Genomic DNA, 20,255 nt, shown 5'->3' with positions numbered 1-20,255 from the left:
GTTTTCTAGACAATGAAAATCTGTGTTGCTATAACTGTGTATCGTAGTTTGGATTTCTTTTATTCTGATACTTTTTAGAAAGGTAAACAAATCTGCATTTGATTCTAGCAAAAATCTCCCTCAGTATCCTCACTCTGACATGAAAGAATAAGTGAAGAGAACTGCAGCTTGCTCTGCTTTACCCAATTTGAGCACCTTTGGGATTGGGCTGCCCTGATCCTGGCTGTACTTATAAATCTCAAGGTTTCTAATAACCCCACCATTTGTGCCCCGCTAGATCCTCAACAGGACACTTGCCAATAAGGAGAGCATTTTGGAAAATAAAGTTTAATGCTTAAACATGTACTGGCGTTAAATTTATACCTCATTTACATAACTCATAATGAACAATGCAGCAGCGCTTAATTTGTATTTCACTTTTCACAGTGGCTTGGCTTGTTCTGAAATGGCTGTAGGGCAGACCATATATGTACGTAATATGTGACTTCAAAAAGTTTATTCTCAGCTTGCCTGGTGTAAATCGTTTACTTTGTTGGATGCCAGCATTGTGTTAACTCAACACTTTATCTGTAACTACTTACTACTAACAGTTACCTTGTCCCAAACCAAAGCTGGCTTCTAACGTCCAGTCTGAAATACTGCTGAAAGGTTTCGCTGATGATCTTCAGCACTCTGCATTGACTAGAACTGACATCATACCTGCATTGATTGTATTGTCAAAGTGTTGGAAACTCTTTCGTTGAGCTTGTTATGTGAAAATAAAACGTGGGTGGTTTTAAAAGCTGACAACCGTTGCCTGTCTTTAGTCTGCCATTTTTAGGCTGTCCAACTTCTTTCAAGATTGACCAGTTCCATCCCCTCACAGTAGGAATGAGGTCGCCTACTAGCTTTGGGCTGCGGAGAAAGCAATTTCATCTTTTAGTGACAAGAGACTAAGGTTGCCTGGTACTAGCTATTGACTGAGAGCCCAGCTCACCTCAGTAAGCTATGTTCACTCCACTCATGTTGCAGACTACTTCAGAAGGGGTTTTGGCCCTGGGTGTAGCTTCAAAAACATTTCCGTCTATTTTTGAGAGTTAAACTCATGTACATGAAGGAGGAGGAAACACTTATGAAACTTCCAGCCTCTGAAAAACTGGTCAGTGGAGGCTTCTTCCAGTCTCAGCTAAGTGGGTTGTGGACCACAGCAAAACCCCAAGCCTTTCTCAGCATCTCAGTGCTGGATTCCAGTTTAGGAAAAGGAGACGCAAGGTGTGGCCAGAGCATGCTAGTGATCAGTAACCCCTTCCTTTGAAGGTATAGCCAGATTTTGGGTCAATAATTAAAGCAAAAAGTAAATTGTACAGCTGGAAGTGAAGACTTTGAAATGAATTTGTTAGAATATTAACATCTGTTTTTAAAAAAAGGCTTGTTTTATAATTTCTGACTTACCCTCTGCCTCTCGGCATAACTTATGTTACACTTAATCACTGCCTAGACTGACTTATTGTTCTGGGTTGTTAGCGCTATGCTTACCGGCCGTTGTCTGGAAAGATGATGTAGAATTGGAAAGGGTGTCCACTGAACTGGTTCCATTGGCCAACTTGACACAGAAATATCACTGGCTTTTCCAGAGTCAATCATGGGATCATTTATGCTACTGGAACTTGTGTCCCAGTCATAGTGAAAGCTAGAAGAAAAGATTGAGGTTGTGAATAAAGATGTAAAACAAAAAAATCTTCCTAGCTTTCTTTTGTCAGCTACAGCTTAATCTTTGCTGTTGTTCTTAAAGCACACTAGAGAATCTGGTCCAGGGTCCCATCCCCCTAGCAGTCTGTTCCTGAGAATCTGCATAGGGACAATTGCAGAAAACTCTGGTGGAAGGGGTAGGAGCAGGTACCTATCAAGGGGAAGCATTACAGCACTTCACGCGCACAGAGCCTGCTCCCTGACATAAGCACAGCTTGAGGACTCATTCGGATGTTTGGCCAGTGAAGTCTCCAATTGGAGCATGGCATTAAAACATACCTGAGTCCTGGACAGCTGGAGGGTTCTGAACACATGAATCCAGCACTTCCAAAAGCTAATGGAAGCTTTAGATGTGCAGGTGGCCTGCCCCTCTGCATGTATCCCAGGAATGACTGCACCAGGATGTACATTTAAAAGGTACAAATTCAATGCAAGTTCTACTGGCGGAGATCAGTTTCACCCATGGGAAATGACATGGGGCAGAAAGGGATCAAACTAATTCTCAGGCTTTAAAAAGCATCACTTCTTCTGCCTGGCGGAGACTACTTAAAAGTAGCGATGAAGCAGGCACACAGGGATTGATGGAGACCGTAGTGTCCTATCTCCCTCAGCAGGGAGAGGGGCTGTTATCTTACAGACAGCAGTTTGTTTCTGAAATTGGAAACTTTATTTCATTCCTTTTTCCATTCACACCCCTGGAAGGCAATTACACACATTTCTGGTTAGTGCCCTGTTGTGAGCTCAAAATAAGCAATAACAGTGGAAAGTTGTTTAAAGCTTGATGGCCTCTTCCCTCAATAAGCCTTTGCTGGCCTGTAGGAGGTATTGGCCCTATGCCAGAGGCAGGGCTAGCTGCTGCTCCTTGACACATTTAAATTTTGCCCTTTCCTGTGAGATCTCCCCCACCACCAAAAAGTCTGCTCAGGGTTTACTGCAGTGGGGCCTGTAGGTCTGCTGACGTGGTGTGAGTGAATGGGGCTCGAGCTGTCAAATTGGAGTTTAAAACAAAAACATGGCCTGGGTGTCAGATCAACAAATCTCTGCCAAGAACAAAGATGGCTTCCCAAAAACTGCTGCTGAACTCACTCACCCCCATGCACATCCTTTGTGAGTGGTCTGCTGTCCTGTTAACCAGAGCCAACTGGCCCAGCCAGTCCATCCCTCTCTCCCCTCCCCTGTAGATTCCACAGCAGACATGCAGCCTTGACTACTGCTGGTAGAAAGACAGGCAACCCCCTCCAAGGGCGATGCTGCTTATACAGCAAAAGTTTTTTAAACCAGTTCCCCAAACAGAATAAGTATTACCAATAAAAGGGTTTTTCTAATTGTATATTTGCAGCTACACTAGGGCTTTTGGCAGCATAGCTCTGTCACTTAAAAGGTGTGATTTGTTCCCTGGTTGTCAGTGGGCAGGATTGAACGGGGGGGGCTCTCTAGAGCTTAGTGCAGGAGCCTCTACTGCATGAGTTACAAGCCAACTGGCTGTTAGCTGATGCTGTACAGCAGACTCACCTGATCTCTCTCTTCTGTCTCAGTGCCACTAGATGGCACAGAGCCCCACCCCCAGAGGGTGTGTGGGTTACACATGCTCCTGCTGATACAGCTTTGCTGCCAGAATTTCAGTGCAGCCCAGGCCTTAGTGAAAACCACTACAGTGGTGCAGCTGGAAAGCAGCCACAAGTGAAGGGCTCTTGCATGCTCTGAAATTAACTCATCTCTGCTGTTCCAGTCACATGCTCCTGTCTCCCCTAACATCCCTCAACACTGGCATCCAAGTAAGTTTGTCCCCACTGCAGTAGACTATAACCGAGGTAATCCTGGACTCTCCTGTGCCTTATTAAAACATGCATTTTCCTAAACCAATAATGGAGCAGAACATACTGATGATCAGCGTTACCTGGGCCTGCAAACTGTGCTGATAGCTGTGGTCTGCTGCTTGTAGCTGTCTGCGACCATAGTGTCATCCTTACAGCTGCAACAACTGTTGTCTAGCATCTGTAAGTGGAGCAGCTCCTCAGAGTTGCTGAAGCCTGGGTTGTCCAAGGAATTAGCAGAGGCGAGCCAAGATTGAGACCAGTATTGAGCTGACACATCATCAAGGCGACAAAACCGGCGGTAGCTGAAAGAACAAGGCAGGACTGTACTGTAGCAGTTCCTAAAGCAAGGCTATTGGATTACTGGTACAAGCCAGTCATTTTAGCACAGGGCCTTAACAGGCACTCACATAAGGCAGAGTTTCATTATACAGCCTGTGACGAGCTGAGCTGCACAGGAGCACATGAGAACGCTGCCGCATGATGTGCTTGGCACTGTTTAAACCCATTAGCTCTGACTCACTGGTGTCTAGTCCTAGGAGAAGGGGCAGCAAAGGGAAGTAATGGCTTGGCTGCATGTCACTTGAAGTGACTATGAAGCACACTAGCTGTTTCTGACCAAGCCCATGCATGGACATGCTTGTTCTGGAATAAGAGTGCCGTGTTCCTGCCTTCTTAAACCCACTTCCACGTCGGTTAAGTAGAAGTTGCAGCTACCTGCCAGCCCAGGGTTTCCAGTCTCTGGCACCAGTTTAAAAGGAACAGGAAGGGCTATTATCTGCCACGAGCAGGTTTTAGGCTGCTGTGTGGCCTTCAGTTTGTGAACTGTGCACAGTGCCCTCAGCACACCTGTTAGGCTGCAGCTTGGGGTGGTAAGATGCTTAGCCCACGTCAAGTGGGTGCTGCCCAATGTTAGTAGCTGCCTCTGTGCAGGCCTCACGTCTAATGTGGTGCTAATGATGGGGCCAGAGCCCTAGTTAAAGCCGAAGGAAGTATTGTAAATGATACCCACCAAAGGCAGATCCATGCACTGTAACAAGTCCACTGCCATTCTAGCCAGGAACCTCCTGGTGGCTGGTAGTGGGGATCTTTGCTTGCGCCCGGTAGAAGACAGTTCTGTAGCTGAAGTTTTCCAACTCATTGAAGTAAACACGGTTCAGTGAAAGCTGAACTCTGGGGCCCTAGCACTGTCTTCAGAAACCTCTGCCCTTTAAACTCCCTCCCTAGCCTCGGTATTCCCCTCTGCTTCCTGCAGCAGTGTGGCCTTGCCATGCGCTTCGGTAAGTGTTTCCCCTCTACTCCAAGTCACACACAGTCTCTAGGCAGGGGTGGGGCATGTTCTGTAAGGACAAATAACATCAGATGGCAAGCGGCCTGCTGCTGTTGGGGTTTGTCTCCTTGGGAACAAGTCCCCACCCTTACTGAAGAAGACCAGGCAGGTCAGTGGAGCACTGAGGCTTGTCACACTACAGAGAGGGCAGTGGTAACCAACCGGCCTTAGCCAGGCTGTGTACAACACTGACCACTCGACACAGGCTGGCGCTGCCTTCTGCTGTGCACCAGCAGTGCTGCTGGCTGTGCTGTGAGAGAGATGGGGGTTGTTTTGCTTTCCAGCACGGTGACGGTGGCGCACAGCTGCTGCTGTCTGGGCAGCGGGGGCTTTAGCGTGTCTTCCAGCAGCCTGCCTCTTGCCCTTGGATCCTAGCCCTTTGCGCATGGAGAAGTTATTCCCCTGTTGCCCCACCAACTCCAGCCCTGGCATCTGCCCCCAGCCTCACACCTTCCAGCACACGTGCTGGCTCAGACTCTGGGCCCCTGTGTTTACACTGCTGCCCAGGGGCTGGATGGCAGGAGTATAAATGTGCTTACGGGGGTGGAGGGTATCACTGTCACAGAGAGGGGCTTGTAAGGATACTTCCACTTGGGGAGACGGAGAGGTGTTGCATACCCCCTGCTGGGCTCCTGCCTGCACAGTCCTGCCCCACCCACCCACTGTGCCCTGCCCCACTCCCCAGTCACAGGGCGTGAGGCTGGATATGCCCCCCAGCATCATCTAGCAGCTGCTGCCCCAGCCATGGGTGTTTGAGGTGAGCAGGCTGGGCTGCAGCAGCTCAGCCTTCCTCTATGTGCTGCCCAGAGCTGGCCGCAGGGCTCGATGTAACGGCCAGGACTGGTTCCACCCATTCAGGGCCCCCTGCCCGGGAACGTTACTTGGAAACATTCTTCAAGGCTGCTGCTGTGGCACCACCCCAGCGCGCTGAGGCCCTGCCGCTCACAGCAGCCCTCCAGCTGCACTAGCCTCCATCCCGCACCTCCCCCACCTTTCTTTTCTTTAAAATGCGCCCATCCCCCCTCCTGATGCACTCACTGGGCCCACTTGCTGGCAGCTTCAGCTAAAAAAAAAATTGCTGTTTTCGTCCTCCCTGGCACCAAACCCCACTCACCCCACATGCTGCCTGGGAAGGGGGCGATCCAAGCGAGTGTGGCACTATGCCGTAGCTGAGCTGCTGCCTTTCAGGCCAGGCTACATCAGCGCCAGAGGTCACCAGCTCTGGTGCCTCGTCTCCAACCTCCACCTGATGCCAGCTGGTGCAGAGAAGAAATCCTGCAGGGCAGCGCTACAGGATGGTGGCCGTAGGAGACGCAGCCTTCATCCTGCCCGTTTTTGCAATTGGGAGTAGGAGGTTTTATATCCCTGCCAAAACTTTATGGGGGTTATTTTATTTTTTAATGCTGAATATTTTCATTCCTCTATCTAACACTCCTTCCATTCCTGCTGTGCTCAGGCCCTCAATATCTTATGACAGTGAGTTCCACAGGCTCACTCTGCATGGTAGGACAAGTTGTTCCTTTTTCACCAGTTTTGAATTTCCCACTCTTGAGTGTCCCTGAATGTCCCAGTGACATTACTATGAGAGACAGGAACTATCAGTCTTTCTTCTGTAAACGTTTGTCATGTCCCGCTAATTCATTTCCTCTCAAGTCCTTTCTCCCCTGCTGGGGAGAGATTCCAGAGCCCCAGGGCAGTTGGTAGCCAGGCCCCTCTGCACTCCCCCACCACGGCTCAGCAGCCAGGCGCGATCCCTGCCAATGGCCAGGGGCTGACAGACAGCATGTTGGAGCGGTGCAGCACAGCCCTCGCACGAGGCCCAGAACAATGGCTCTGCTCTCGTTAAGGCCCAAATTCCTCCTGAGCCGGATTTCCGCTGGAACTTCCGCAGCCTCCCGCTCCTTGCCTGTCCCTAGAAGGGAGCCCTGGGGAGCTAGCGCTCTCCCACCGGCAGGAAACGAGGCTGGCTGCAGAGGCACTGACTGCACTCAGCCCCCACATCACCTCGCACTGACCCCTCTGGGCAGCCGAAGCAGGGCACCTCAGCCAGGCCGGCCATTGTCCTGCCTCAGGGGTCAGCCTCCGCTGAACTGGGGGGCAGAGGCAGAGTCCAGGGCTGGGATCATGGGCCTGTGGGTTGAGACGGAGCTGGGAGGGGAGGGGGGGGGACAGAGTGGGGCAGCACAGTTGGAATAGGGGGTGGAAACGGCACTGCAGGGCAGGATGGGGAGGGGAAGAGGCAGGGCTGGGATAACGGGGCCAGCGGGTTGAGACGGCAGGTGGGACATTGTCAGAGCTGTGTGTAGGCAGGGGAGAGGCAGGGCTGTGGGTCAGGATCAAGGCGCATCAGCAGAGCCATGTGAAAGACACGCGTCCAGGCCCTACTAGGCCAGGCCTGCCTAGTCGGTCAGTGAGCCCCAAGAGGACAAGCTGGTCGTGAAGCCTCTTGCGAGACGTCCCAGCAAGCAGAGCTCAGGGTGCCAGCGGAGGGCTGGGGGAGCCCTGCGAGTGGAGGGGTGCGTGTGCTCCCTGCTTCCCTCCCCAGCCTACGAACGGCGACCAGCCCCATTTCCCAGGTCACCTCACGAGTGAAATTGCGGACAGGGGCCCAGGAGCTTAACACACCCTGCCCCAGTCACAGGGGTGAGTCAGCGACACCCCTACACCACCCCCCTTCCTGCAACGCCACAGCCCGGCAGAACAGCCTCAAAAGCCTCCCCCGGCCCCCCGGAGCACAGGGATTGCACCCATTCTCCAGCTGCCCTCAGGGAGTCAGCGGCGCAGGCCCAACCTGGCAGGAGGAACCACGCGGAGCCTGGCAAAACCGCTGGCACAAACCAGGGTGAACTGGGGGGACGGGAGCATGCTGGGCGGGGACAGAGGGACTCTGTGTACATGCAACTACGAGGTGCCCCACTTGGGGGGGGGTTGGCGACAGGAGCGGTGCCAGGGTTTTGGACAGGGCCGGCTCTAGCCATTTTGCTGCCCCAAGCACGGCAGCACGCCGCGGGGGTGGGGGGGTGGGGGGCGCTCTGCCGCTCACTGGTCCCGCGGCTCCAGTGGACTTGCCGCAGGCATGCCTGCGGGAGGTCCACCGGAGCAGCCTGCTGCCCTCCCAAATCCTGGCGCCCTAGGCGACCGCCCAGGTCATCTAAATGGAAGCACCGGCCCTGGCTGGAGACGTGGTGTCCGTAGTACCTGGGGACAAGATTCCCTAAGATTGTCCCAGGTAGGAAGTGGGGGGATAGGTGGGCACAGCACCCTGAAGGGGCAGGAGGGTGCATGGTTTCCCGGGGGCCCTGAGTGCAGAGACCCAGCCTGGGGGGGGGGCGGGCGCACAGAGTTGTGGGTAGAGGCAGCACCCCCAGGTAGGGGTACAGGGTGTTTCCAGGTGAGTGTGGAAGGCACAGGGAAGTGGGGGGCGGGGGGTAAATGCAGCTGGGGACTCCAGGAAAAGATGTGACTGCTTTGCCTCCATGAGAACAAAAGCATTGCCAAGGGCTCAGCAGGGCTGGGGCAAGTCTCCCTGTGCCCAGTGCAACGCTCCCCACACAGGTGGCTCAGAGGGCGTTTCCCAGCCCTGCCCCATCCCCAGGAGGCGGCTGGGACTAGCCATTGTCTACTCCAGCGCATGGGAGCTGGGGGCTCAGGCCAGGCAGAGCCGCAGGGCGACAGCCGGAGTGTGGGGCTGAGCCACCCTCCACACTATGCAGGCTCCCAACCCCCACCCCCCCCGGAGGGCAAAGGGGGCACCAGCCTGACATGGCCACCACCAAGCCGAGGGCCAAAGGGGAGAGGCTCCTTAGCAGGCTCTGGCCCCACCCAGACCTGGGCCCTGCCCGACCGCGCCTCCTCACCTGCTTTTGGTCTGGTCAACCCTGGCCTCCAAGAGCAGCGCCTTGAACCTCCGGACCACCAAGCAGGTGACGGCCACGCCCAGCAGGGCCACAGTCAGCAGCACCCCGCAGGCCACGCCCAGCAGGCTCTGCTGGGTCACCTTGTAATCGCAGCGTGGGCCCATGAACCAGTAGTCACTGCCAGTGGGGCACCTACAGCAACGCGGGAGATGGTCAGAGGGGCAGGCTCTGCTCCCCAGCATCCTGCCCATTCGCTGCCCCCCATCATCCCTGCCCGGCCGTGCCAGGCCCTCGGGGCTCCCCTCCCTGCCAGCGAGGACTCAGTCTGGGACACTGGGTGCACAGGGCATCGGGAGCTGGGCAGAGAGGGGGGTGCCTGCCCACGGACTCTTACCCCAGCCGTGACCGGAGTCCCCGTTATTCACGCCAGGCTCCTCCACACCGGGAGAAGACCAGACCAGAATCACGTTTCTTCGACACACACTGCCGTGGGGTGCCCTACCCTAGCCTACCACCTGCTGGGCCCTGAGCTGGGGGGCTGCCCCCAGCCTGATACTCACTGGCACACAGGCTCGTGGTCGTGTGCATGCGTGCAGATGCCGTGGTTTTTGCAGTAGTCTCTGTGGCACACGGACGTGCAGCTGGCATTGCCGGCCCCACTGCTGATGCACTCAAAGCCGGCGTGGCACGAGAAGAGCACCGTGCACAGGTCCAGCTGCCTCTCTGCAGACAGACAGATAGTCTAGAGAGCTGCAACACCCTGCCCCAACCCCCACCTCCCCAGGGGAGTCAGAGGGCACAGAGCCAGCCCCCTTGGGCTCAGCTTCTCTCTCTGCCATGGGCTCGCCAAGACTCTGGGGAAGCCCCTTTCCTCCAGCAGGCCCATCTGCACACGGGTGGGGGAGAGGCTTTGTGAGGAGCTGCTAGCGAAGCATCAGAGCTAGAGAGCAGCTGCCCCCAGAATGCGACAGCAGAAAGGGCCCCTGCTCATCCCAGCAAGGACACGACACTCCCCGCCTGCGCCCACCAGCTCTGCAGAGCCAGCTGCATGAGGGGGGCAGCCAGCAGGTCTGGGGCACAACCCACGCTACCTGCGAGGTCCCCACGGCAGCCCCCAGAATGAGATGCCATTCCAGGGCATGCTGAGCCCGCAGGGGCTGGGGTTGTAGCACAGAGCTGACGGGATGGTGAGGGCCTGGAGGGTGCAAGGGGCTGCAATTGGGGGTGGGGCACACCATGATGGGGGTGGGAGGGGAGCACACAGAGCCATTGCAGGAGGGCTGGGGGAGACACAGAAGCCAGTGAAGCCCCACGCCCATGCCCAGGCCTTGGCAGCAACTCTATGCCCTGCTGCCAGGCGCCCTAAGCAACTCACCCAGGACCACGTTCCACAGCACGGGGGCACTGGCAACGTGGAGACCCGAGCGGGTGGCACCCGACAGCACCGTCCGGTTTAAAAGGGCTCCCAAGCCCTGCGCCTGCCCACGCAGCCGCTCCGCAGCGAAGAGGGCATCGTACTCCAGCACCACACTGCCTTTCCTGGGGAGGAGCCAGAGCCGGGTCAGAGCCGAGTCTCAGGACCCACCAGTCACTAGCCGAGCTGGGGCGGCAGGGGGGGGCTGCACTCCCTCCCGGCTCCCCCTGCTCCTCACTAGCTGCAGGATCAGGGTCTGACCAGGCGGGGGGGGGGGGGCGTGCAGGGGATGCCACGAGCTCGGGCACAGTCACAACAGTGTGATGGCAACACAGGACAAGCCAAAGCCTGAGTTGTGCAGTTCCCTCTCCCCACTCGTGTGGGGGTTGCTCCCCGGCCCCCTGCACACAGAGGGGAGCTGGCTGCCGGGCACACTCCTACCTGATCCTCATCACTTCTAGGCTCTGGAATCCTGGCACAGCTGCGAAGAGGGGCGCCACCTGCGCGGGGAAACAGGGAGGAGGCGCTTTGTGACGAGAATTGGCCCCAGTTGCAGGGGACCCCGGTGTCCGAGCCCACAGCCTCCCCCAGACTCACCGTCTCATTGAAACTCTGCACCAGGCTGCGATGCGCATGCGACGCGGGAATCTGGAAGGCGCCAATGAATTCCATCTCCAGCGCAAGTTCGCAGGGCACACGGAGAAGGGCAGCTGTGAGACGAGACACCCCGAGCCCAGCCCATCGGGGAAACAGTTACTGCTTCGTGTTCGGCCCACGCCCCGACCAGCTCTGCACAGGAGCAGTGCCCCGGTTCAGGCTGGCACCAAACGTCGAGCTTGGGACAACAGGGAGGGAAGCCGTGGGGAAGCAATGGAGAGTGTGGCCCAGGCGCCTGGGCACAGAGCCATGACGCACAGCGAGTCAGCAGAGCTGTGCCAGGGCTGCAGTCACCCCCAAGGCCTCGTGGGCACCAAGAGGGGCTGTCCCAGCTAGATCCTGAGGGATTCCCCATGGACAGCTGGAGTGTGCCCTAGGCATGGCTCAGCACTACTGGGAGCAGACACCCGCGGCCTGCTCTGGGGCTGCCTCACATGGCAGAACCACATCCCCAAGTGGGCACCATAGCAGGATTGCAGAGGGGGCCTGAGCAGCACAGCATGGGGCGGGGAGTTCCCAGCAGAGGGGCTGACATGGCATCAGGGGCACTGGCCTGACCAGCCCGGGGCCCCACACTGACTGTGCCTGGGCCAGAGGAGAACCCGCTTTCCCATTTATCCAGCTTTCCCAGCATGCTGCATTTGGGCTGCACCCCTGACTGCATGCGACACCCCGTCCCTCTCCTCCACGGGACGTCCCTGCCCAGACAGCAGCGCAAAAATCCAGGGGAGGCTGCCTCACTGACCTTTGAGAAGAGGAGGCTGGTCTTCCACAATGAACACGCTCTGTGTCCTGCCACGGGCACTCTTGGTGGTGACAGGTGGGGGCTGCCCATCTGTCACACTAGCGGGGCCAGGAGTCACTGGCGGCATCGCTGCCCCGAGCTGCGTGCTGGCGAAGGGGACATTCATCCTAGCACTGCTCACGGGATCCATAACATCTGCACCCAATGCCCTCGAGGTGGCTGCCAGGGGGGGCCAGGGTCTCCTGCTGCCAGCTGGGGACCCAGCGCTCTCAGAGGTTAGTATCAGCTCTGGGATGGGGGGTGTAGGGCTGAACAGGGCCCCGGTGCTGCTGCTCGGAAAGCTCTCCCCCGCCCTGCTCGGGGGTGTTGTATCAGTGGCTTGGCTGGAATTCCCCAGTTCAGATCCAGCCTGCGCAGCCCAGGCCGGGGAGGACTGTTGCCCGCTGGCCCAGCCTCTCGGTCCCTCCCCTCCAGCTTGCAGATGCCAATGAGGACGTTGCCACCATGGCATTAATGGTTGCCGTATCCCACGATGGAGACTGGGTGGTTGCCAAGCTGAGCTCTGCGAGTCCCAGGGCAGCAGACCCTGAAACATCCTTCTCTAAGGGGAATGGGGAGCTCAGCCCGGTCCCAGGGGAGTCGGGGGGCTCTGTTGGGCTGAGCGCTGTGGATCCTCTCTGCAGAACGGCTGCCGGTGTATCCGCTCCAGCAGGCTGGCTGGCTGGTGGAGGCTGAAAGCCCAGAGGAGTGGTGGCTCGCACAGTGCCAGGGCCATGGGGCACAGCTTCCCCGCTGGAGGCTCCTGAGAACACTCCCTTCTGAAACGTCACTGCCACGACTGAGGCAGGAGCCAGGGAGGGCTGCTTGGCCCCAGGAGTGCAGGAGACAGGAGGCTGGGAGAACGTGCCCACAGACACAGCCGTACCGGGCACGGCTGAGACCGTGCTGCTGGACTCCCCTGTGCCAGGCTCTGGAGTCCTCTCAGCAGGGGTTTTGGGGAGCCAGGCTAGAGTCCAGAAGTCACTCGATAGCCGCTCCAGGGCTGGGGCTGGTGTCGACAGGCTAGGCTCCGGGGCGTGCTCACTGAGACCCCCGTTCTCCTGGCCAGGAGCTGTGGGGTGAGAGACACCGGCCCCCATGCTGAGCTGCTCAGCTGGGGCTGGGGGCTGGGCCGAGCCAGGGGATGGGGCAGGTGCTGTGAGGTTGCTCAAAGGCCTTGGGGTCCCCGTGTAGACACTTGGTATCCTGTCTGGGGAAGCCCCGGGGAATGACCCAGCCCAGGACGCTGCCTGAGGGTCCCCCTCTGTGCGCATGTCACTGGAGAGAGACAAGTCCATGTTTTCTGGGACTCCATTGACACTGTGCCCTGGCGACTCCTCAGAGCCAGCCTCCGCCAGCGTATGGCCCAGGCCACCCTCAGGCCTGGGGCTTCCCAGGGGCACCATGCGAGGGGTGCTGGAATGGAGTCCTGGAGCAGAGCGAGCTGCTGTGGCGAGCGGCTCTGTCAGGCCGCTGTCTGGGGTGCGTACTGGGGTCCCACCAGTCTCTGTGGCAGGCTGAGCTTTGCCCCCCAGCCGCCAGGTCAGACTCTCCCGGCTGTTGGGCTGCAGAGCAGGTGTCTGGCTGGTTTCCAGAGAGTCGCACGATGTGGAGGCTGCAGCGCGCATGGCGAGCGTCATCTGTCCTCGTGGCAGGGTGCCAGAGCCCTCTGTGGGGCTTGGCAGCGTGGCTCCTAGGCCCAGGTCAGTGAATTCCAACTCCGCAGTAACGGCAGCGTCCCTGTGTGCCGTCCCCAGCCCCTGCTTCCCTCCTCCGAAGCGCTGAGCCCCACTGCCCCCTGCAATTGCCCTGGGAGCAGGGCTGCCCATGAGCACAGAGGAAGGCAGCAAGGTCACTGGCTTCTGTGTGCTCGCAGCACTGCCCTGGCTGGTCTCAGTCCTGGTTTTACTCAGGCCGAGAGCAGCATCCGGTGTTTCCATGCTCCACGGCTCCGGGTCCAAGGGCCCTGTTGTGAGCACGCTCTCTCCACTGGGGTACACTGGCTCTGTTACTGCAGAGGTGCTGGAAGGTGCCCGGTCCCGGGCGGCAGAGCCAGGAGACACCGTGGGTGACTCTATATCGGAGCTGCTGCTCCCCAGGGAAGTGGGATCTTTTGCCCTCAGGTTTCCCAGACGGACTGTCCCAGGGAGAGGCACTGACGTGGGATTTGCTGCCTTGAACTGGGATCTTGCAGAGAACAAAGGGCTGCCGGTCCTTCCAGCGGGCGTCCCCTTTCCTGCAGCAGACGGGTGTGTACGCACTCCCGGGTCGCGGGCTTTGTCCTGGTGCTCAGCAGCTGCTGCAGTGGCCGGTGGCTCCAAACACTCAGTGGTCGCTCCCTCCTGAGCCAGGGGCCCATTCCTTCTCCTGCCCAGCCACGGCCCTCGCGGCACGGGGGCAGCGTTACTCAGTGCATCTCCGGGGCTCTCAGCAGTGCCGGCAGGCCAGGCCGCAGGGCTCTGGTGAGGAGCAAGGCGAGTGCCCGAGGCTGCAGTGCTGGTGCTGCGGAGACGCTCAGCAGCTCCAGATAACACAGCCCCCCTCAGCTTCACCCTGGCCTCTTGTGATGCCACCTGCCCAACACCTTCCCGCAGAGACTCCAGGGCATCCACACCTGCGTGGAGAGAGGCAACGACAGGGAGACAGCTGAGGCAGAGCTACGAGCCCAAGGAGTCACCCTGGTCCAGGGGGACTGAAATGCTTTTACTAGCCCAAGGCTTGGAGTCAGGACTCCTGGGTTCTCAGCTTGCCCCGGGCTTGAGAGTGACTCTCTGCGACACCTTGGGCAAGGCAATTCCCCTCTCTGTAAAGTGGGGACTAAGGCCCGGCCCCACGTGATGAGTCACTGGGGAGGGTTTGCAGAGTGCAGCTGCCACAGGGTGGAAATGTTCCACACTCTACTCAGCCACGCGGCCCCTGAGTACAGCGTGGGGCACAGAGCGGGGCAGGCCAGGGGAGTGGGGAAGGTCTGATCTGAAAACGCTGAGTCAGGCTATGCCAGTGCTGCGTTCCCCATCTCCCAGTGGGGCTCAGTCCGGAGAGAGCAGGACACAACGATGCCCCAAGATAGCCCCATATACCCAGGAGGGAGCTGGATCTCACCAGGCCCATACAGCTCTCTGGGATAAGGGAGAGGAACAGGAGAAAACCCCAGACCCAGCCCAGGGGCCTCTGCACACTCTGCCTGGGCCCTGGGAAGGAGATGAACCCAGTGGAGAGGTGGGAAATGCACATGGAAAGGACGGGCCAGCCTTTCGGGCTGGCTGACTGACATGACTGGCATGGGGTGAGGTGGGGTGACTGGAGGGAGCATCCAACCCTCTCCTAGGGAGAGCAGGACAATCTCACCCAGCTCCAGGGGAGAGAATAAGGTTTCCTGGGAATCAGAACCCCCCTGGCTCCCTGCGACTTCCCCCCCCGCCCCACCGCCTAGCGCCCAGACAGAGCCTTTACCTGTCCGGCAGCGTTCCCCTGTTGAGTTCCCAGGGCAGAGACAGGTCTGCGCCGATCCCACCATGGAGCAGCAAAGGGCCAGCCGTGCGCACCAATCCACAACCACTGGGAGGAGAGAGAGCGGGCACTGCTCATATCATGGCTCCCCTCCCACCGGAGACAATGCAGAGAGCTCTGCACCCAGCTACACACGTAACAGCCTGGGACGTGCCACAGGCAGGCCAGGTAACACTCACCAGCCCGTCGGAGGCAGTGCTGGCCGACGTGCCCCACGTGGTGGCTCCCCAGCCCGGTGTCTCAGCCTGCCAGGCTCTGAGGGGCACTCCCCAAGCAGGGCTGGCCAGGATGTCTCCAGCCCATGGACCATGCAAGCACTCAAGTGCCTTCCTTTTAATAACCAAATGAGCAGGCCACAATGGGGCCTAGGACACCACAGTGACAAGAGGGACTCACACACTCACCTCCCCGACCGAGACCCCGACAAGCTACTGGTGCGGAAACAGTTACGGGCATGGGACATGGGATGGGCGCTGCCTCCTTGGCTGAGACCGACAAAACCCAACCCGCGTGTATTGTTCACACACTGCAGAGCGCACTGCAGTATTTGCCACACGGAGAGGAGGGCGCTGCATAAAGGCCTCGGCTCCCAAGTCTCAAAACTACTCGACCTGGCCAATTATTAACAAGCCCTCCCCTGCCAAAGCCCAAATCTCCAAGAGAACAAAGCCAAGCCAAGCAGGGTGTTCCCACCTACCCCCAGCCCAGAGCAGCCGCATTGCTATGGCGATGGGCCTGGGGCGCGTGGTGCGGTGTGGAGGATGATACAAGCACTAGTGATCCTGACAAGGAGACACGTTTGCTGGGCCAGGAACAGACTCTGGCAAGCGCCTCACAGCACCGGAAGGAACAAGGGGCATGACCGAGGAAAGGCCCGAGAGCACCCTGCTTCGTGACCCAGCTCCGCCTCCAGTGGGGCTGGGGGGCAGTTTTGACTAGGGACTGCAACAGGAATCCAGAGCCAGACAGCGCCAGCGAGGAGGGAGGTGCAGCTCCCCACACTGGAATCATGCCGCAGCAGGAGACCTGGCTGGCAACACACTCTGGATAATGCTTAGTGTAGCTGTTCCCAAGCTGGGGGTCGCACCCCAAAACAAGGCTGCGGGGCCATTCAAATGTTTCCATTTTCCTCTCAAGCCATCCAAGCACTTTCAAGTGCCACCCCCTCATCCTAGCCAATGGGAAGCAATTCCCAAATTCGCACTGCCCCAGTGCCTGCTCATTAGCCTTTGCCAGTAACTTGGGTCACCGGTCTTCTGTTGGGAATAAGCACCTACTTACACACGGTGTTGGTCTGGCTTCACTGGCACACTCCCATGGGAGTAAAACCAGGCACAGCCACTAGTGCTGGCAGGACGGGGCGCTGGTTCGTTCCCACCTGCAAGGCTTTCCTAATTCAAGTTCTGCCCGTGGCTGTGACAGATTCCAGCTCAAAGGAGGTGAGGACTGTGCAGTCTGAGCCAAGCATTGGCAGTGAGCACGCCAGCATTAGATAAATACAGAAGAATATTGTTGTACAGTGGCCAAAATAGCCCCCTGGTCTCTCTCTGTTTTCCTAAATTCTTAATTTCTACAAACACAAGATCCTTCCCCCCAGCTCTCAGCCCAGCAGCTCATTGCATTTCTTTACCCAAAAACCAACTGAGCCATTTTTCAATGTGCAAAAAGTCCTTTTTCTGTCGCTCCTTTGCTTTATACAACCAGTCACTTGGGAATTTAACTCTTTGCAGCATCGGGTTTCACAGAAAGCCATTTCCTGTGAAAGGAAAAGCTGAGGCTTGGTTCAAAATCCAGCTGGAACTCACTAAAACTACCACCTGCATTTGCATGAATAAATAAAATAGAAACCTCTGAACCCAAACTCCTGCGTTACCTGAATGTAGGTCACATGGTGGGAAAAGCAACACTGACACAGAAAACTGCCCCTCTTCGCTGAACTCCCATTTATCCAAATAGCTCCACGTCCCCCATTTCATTTAGATAACGAGCTCAGCGATAACACATACACAAATGATACAATCGCACCATACAAAAGATGGGGTCTGGATCACCTGATGAGTGCAGGCTACTCGCCTATTTGCTCACAGAGCATCACAAGAAGCATGTCGGTGACGGTATTTTGCACAGCCCATGTGCATAGCTCAAGCCAAAGCAGACACACTGATTTACATTTACTGCAATGAAAGTCAGTGTCCATATTTCCCAAACACACCAAATAAAAGCAGTGACTTTCGGCACGAGTCTGCAACAATTTTTCTCAGAAACAACAGGAATGAGACGCTCTCCCTGGGGACAGATTACAGGAAATTTTCTCTCAGGGCAAATAATCTCTCCCTGGGCATATAACTGCTTTCTGCAGCACTTCTTGCCATTTCCTCTGAGGCATCTGGTACCGGCCACTGCCAGAAGCAAGACATCACGCTAGGCGCAGCACTATTACTCTTCAGCCTGTGAAAGGACAGAGCTGACCTCTAACATGCAACCCCCAGGCTACAATTTAAAAACAGCAGCGAATGTTCTTTTTGAGTCAACCCTTCTCCCCATGCACAGTCTTGCAGACTGCAGGCAGCACAGGCATGGGCTTCAATATAGGTCAGGCTTTGTCTATACAAGAAAGTTGCACCAGTTGAAGTCACACTGGTTTATAAATGGTTTTAGGTAAACCAGTACCTATCCCTCTGGGTGCTCCCTTATTGCTGTTTACGGGTAACTCGTGCTGGTTAGTTTAAACCGAAGCCTAAAGAAAGAGAAACCTGATTTAAACCAAAATAAGTGTCCACACGGCTTTTGGCACTGGTTTACCTAAGTCACACTCAGCTAAATCAGTGCAGCTTTCTCCTGCAGACAGCGGCGTTCTGCATTCACCTACCTCTTGTCCATAATCACAGAGCACCTGCCTCCCCACTAGCACCACACCCCCGCAGTGACATTCACTCTTGCTACTAACTCTGTCTTACACCCCTGCTGCAGCCTGTTTGCTCCTCAGGGCAGGGACTGGCATCGCGGTGCCTTGCATATTCTCAGCCTGTGTGCAGTAGAAAGGTCAGGCCATGTGGAAACGGCTCCAGAGTCTCTGCATGGTTCTTACCCCAGTAAGTGAAAGTGAGACTGGAATCCAGGCTCCCTCTGATCACGGTTCTTCCCTGTCCCTTCAGAAGAAAGCTGTGGGCAATGTCCATGGGCCCCTCCCTGCCAGCCCCTTCCCCTGGGCTACCTTCAAAGCGCACACTGAGGTTGGGATGAGCAGCAGCCTCCAGGGCTTTGATTTCCACGTGTACTTCCTCAGAGGGCAGCGCGGCTATCACCCAGGTGCAGGTTCTGGTGGGTGCTAGAGGGCCCTTGACTGCTGGTAAGTGGATGGTCCCATTAGCTGCACTGATCACGTCGATGATGCCTCCACAGCTCTCACGTTCCTCCAAAGAGCCAGCAACCCCTGGAAGAGGAAACCAAGTCTTGGTCAAAGGCTTCTGGCTCCTGGGTGGCACCACCCCTGGGTGTCAGCCGCCTCCTTGCTGCGAGAGCATCATCTGGACCAGGCTGCCAGGCATCACCCATGGGTGCCAGCCGCCTCCTCGCTGCAGGAGCATCCCCCGGACCAGGCTCCCAGGCATCACCCATGGGTGCCAGCCGCCCCCTTGCTGCAGGAGCATCCCCTGGACCAGGCTTCCGGGCATCACCCATGGGTGCCAGCCGCCTCCTCGCTGCGGGAGCATCCCCTGGACCAGGCTGCCAGGCATCACCCATGGGTGCCAGCTGCCTCCTCGCTGCAGGAGCATCCCCCGGACCAGGCTCCCAGGGGCACCACCCATGGGTGCCAGCAGCCCTCTCGCTACGAGAGCATCCCCCGGACCAGGCTTCCGGGCATCACCCCTGGGTGCCAGCCGCCCCCTCGCTGCAGGAGCATCCCCCGGACCAGGCTCCCGGGGGCACCACCCATGGGTGTCAGCAGCCCTCTCGCTGCGGGAGCATCCCCCGGACCAAGCCGCCTTTGAGAGGCGGGGGCCGGGCCGGGCCCCGCGCTGAACCCCCGGCCGCCCTGCGAGCCCCACGCCCCGGCCGAGCAGCAGCCTGGCCGCGGAGGCGAGCGGCGGTCCCCGGGGCCGGCCCGGCTCTTACCCGCCGCGCCCAGCAGGGCCAGGAGCGGGAGGAGGCTGCCCATGCTGCCCGCGGGCGGAGCGCTCGGCGCCGGCTGCCGGAGCGCGGAGGCGGCCGCTGCCTGGAGCAGGCGGCAGGAAACCCCCCGCCCTGGCCCCCGCCGCGGCGGCACGGGGCAGGGAACCGCGGACCGAGCGCAGCGCTCCCCGCCCCAATGCACCCCAAACCCCGCCCGAGGCCACGCCCCCAAACCCTGCCCCAATGCACCCCAAACTCGCACTGCCCCGCCCCCACCCCCAAACCCGCACGGCCCCGCCCCTCCATAAACAACGCGACCCCAATGCACCCCTAAGCCCCCCATCCACAATCCCCTCAAATGCCCCCCCACTGCCCCAGAATGAATCTCTCACCATACACACCACAACCCACACATTCTACAGAACACGTAGTGTCATCCACAAACAGGCAAAGCCACACAACGCACTAGGCAGAGAGCCCACTGCACATTAGACAGACACTCCACAACCCACACAAATACAGCAGCGAACCACACCCCATCCCATAAAAACCAGGCTTTTGCACTGTGCAAAAATACACAAACACATGCAAAGCATACATGTTATGCCAACATCCTCCACCCCCACCCGAAATCACACGGTGCGGGTCAAGGTCTCTGCCACCCCAGAGGCCAAAGAGGAAAGTCTGGGCTGCTCTGTAGAAACCCCTAGACACAAAACCCTGTTAGAGTTCCTCAATATATGCAAAGAGCACACTCCAAATGCGGGTTAAGATGCACAGAAATGGAGCCATTTAAAAATCATACATCAGGCCCCCAAAGTCATGCTTGTAAATGTAAGTGTGGAGATCTTCATTTGCCATCTAGTGTGCGGCTTTAGGGTGTATTCAGGTCACATTTTTCAAGATGTTATTTACAATCCAAAGGACTAGAACTTACCTGTTTAAAAATGAGATAGTCACGTGATTCTGGGAGCTGGGCTTCAGGGCAGCACACTGTCCACAGCAGAAACCCCTTCCAGCGCAACACAAGCCCCACACCAGCAATCTA

At 57.5% G+C, this 20,255-nt stretch overlaps 3 protein-coding genes across 17 annotated transcripts in view; 1 reads left to right on the top strand and 2 right to left on the bottom strand.

Moving 5' to 3' along the window:
• TNRC6A (trinucleotide repeat containing adaptor 6A) overlaps window positions 1-789 on the top strand; it is a 187,042-nt gene extending 186,253 nt beyond the window's left edge. For all 14 annotated transcript variants that reach the window (XM_050968534.1, XM_050968529.1, XM_050968535.1 and 11 more), the window contains one exon: window positions 1-789. This exon is cut by the window's left edge and continues 1,972 nt beyond it. The gene's annotated coding sequence lies outside the window, so the exon portion shown is untranslated.
• An 11-nt stretch (window positions 790-800) lies between these two features.
• Window positions 801-11,735, bottom strand: LOC127058490 (uncharacterized). Its single transcript, XM_050968606.1, has 9 exons — window positions 11,546-11,735; window positions 10,741-10,853; window positions 10,585-10,643; window positions 10,105-10,268; window positions 9,290-9,452; window positions 8,730-8,921; window positions 3,626-3,847; window positions 1,516-1,669; window positions 801-894 (listed from the first exon to the last, which is right to left on the bottom strand). Exons 1-9 carry the CDS (start codon window positions 11,733-11,735, stop codon window positions 817-819), a joined length of 1,335 nt encoding a protein of 444 aa, XP_050824563.1. The 3' UTR covers window positions 801-816.
• A 197-nt stretch (window positions 11,736-11,932) lies between these two features.
• LOC127058476 (mucin-5AC-like) lies at window positions 11,933-19,259 on the bottom strand. 2 transcript variants are annotated; one of them, XM_050968559.1, is made up of 4 exons: window positions 19,211-19,259; window positions 18,183-18,527; window positions 15,038-15,142; window positions 11,933-14,198 (listed from the first exon to the last, which is right to left on the bottom strand). In XM_050968559.1, exons 1-4 carry the CDS (start codon window positions 19,251-19,253, stop codon window positions 11,944-11,946), a joined length of 2,748 nt encoding a protein of 915 aa, XP_050824516.1. In that variant the 5' UTR covers window positions 19,254-19,259; the 3' UTR covers window positions 11,933-11,943. The 2 variants fall into 2 exon arrangements, with proteins under 2 accessions (XP_050824516.1, XP_050824517.1); XM_050968560.1 differs by having other exon boundaries at window positions 18,309-18,527.
• Window positions 19,260-20,255: the final 996 nt, after the last annotated feature.

The sequence above is a fragment of the Gopherus flavomarginatus genome, chromosome 9, assembly GCF_025201925.1.
Source record: "Gopherus flavomarginatus isolate rGopFla2 chromosome 9, rGopFla2.mat.asm, whole genome shotgun sequence".
In the NCBI taxonomy this organism is placed as follows: domain Eukaryota; kingdom Metazoa; phylum Chordata; order Testudines; family Testudinidae; genus Gopherus; species Gopherus flavomarginatus.
This window is presented reverse-complemented; position numbering and strand designations above follow the sequence as displayed.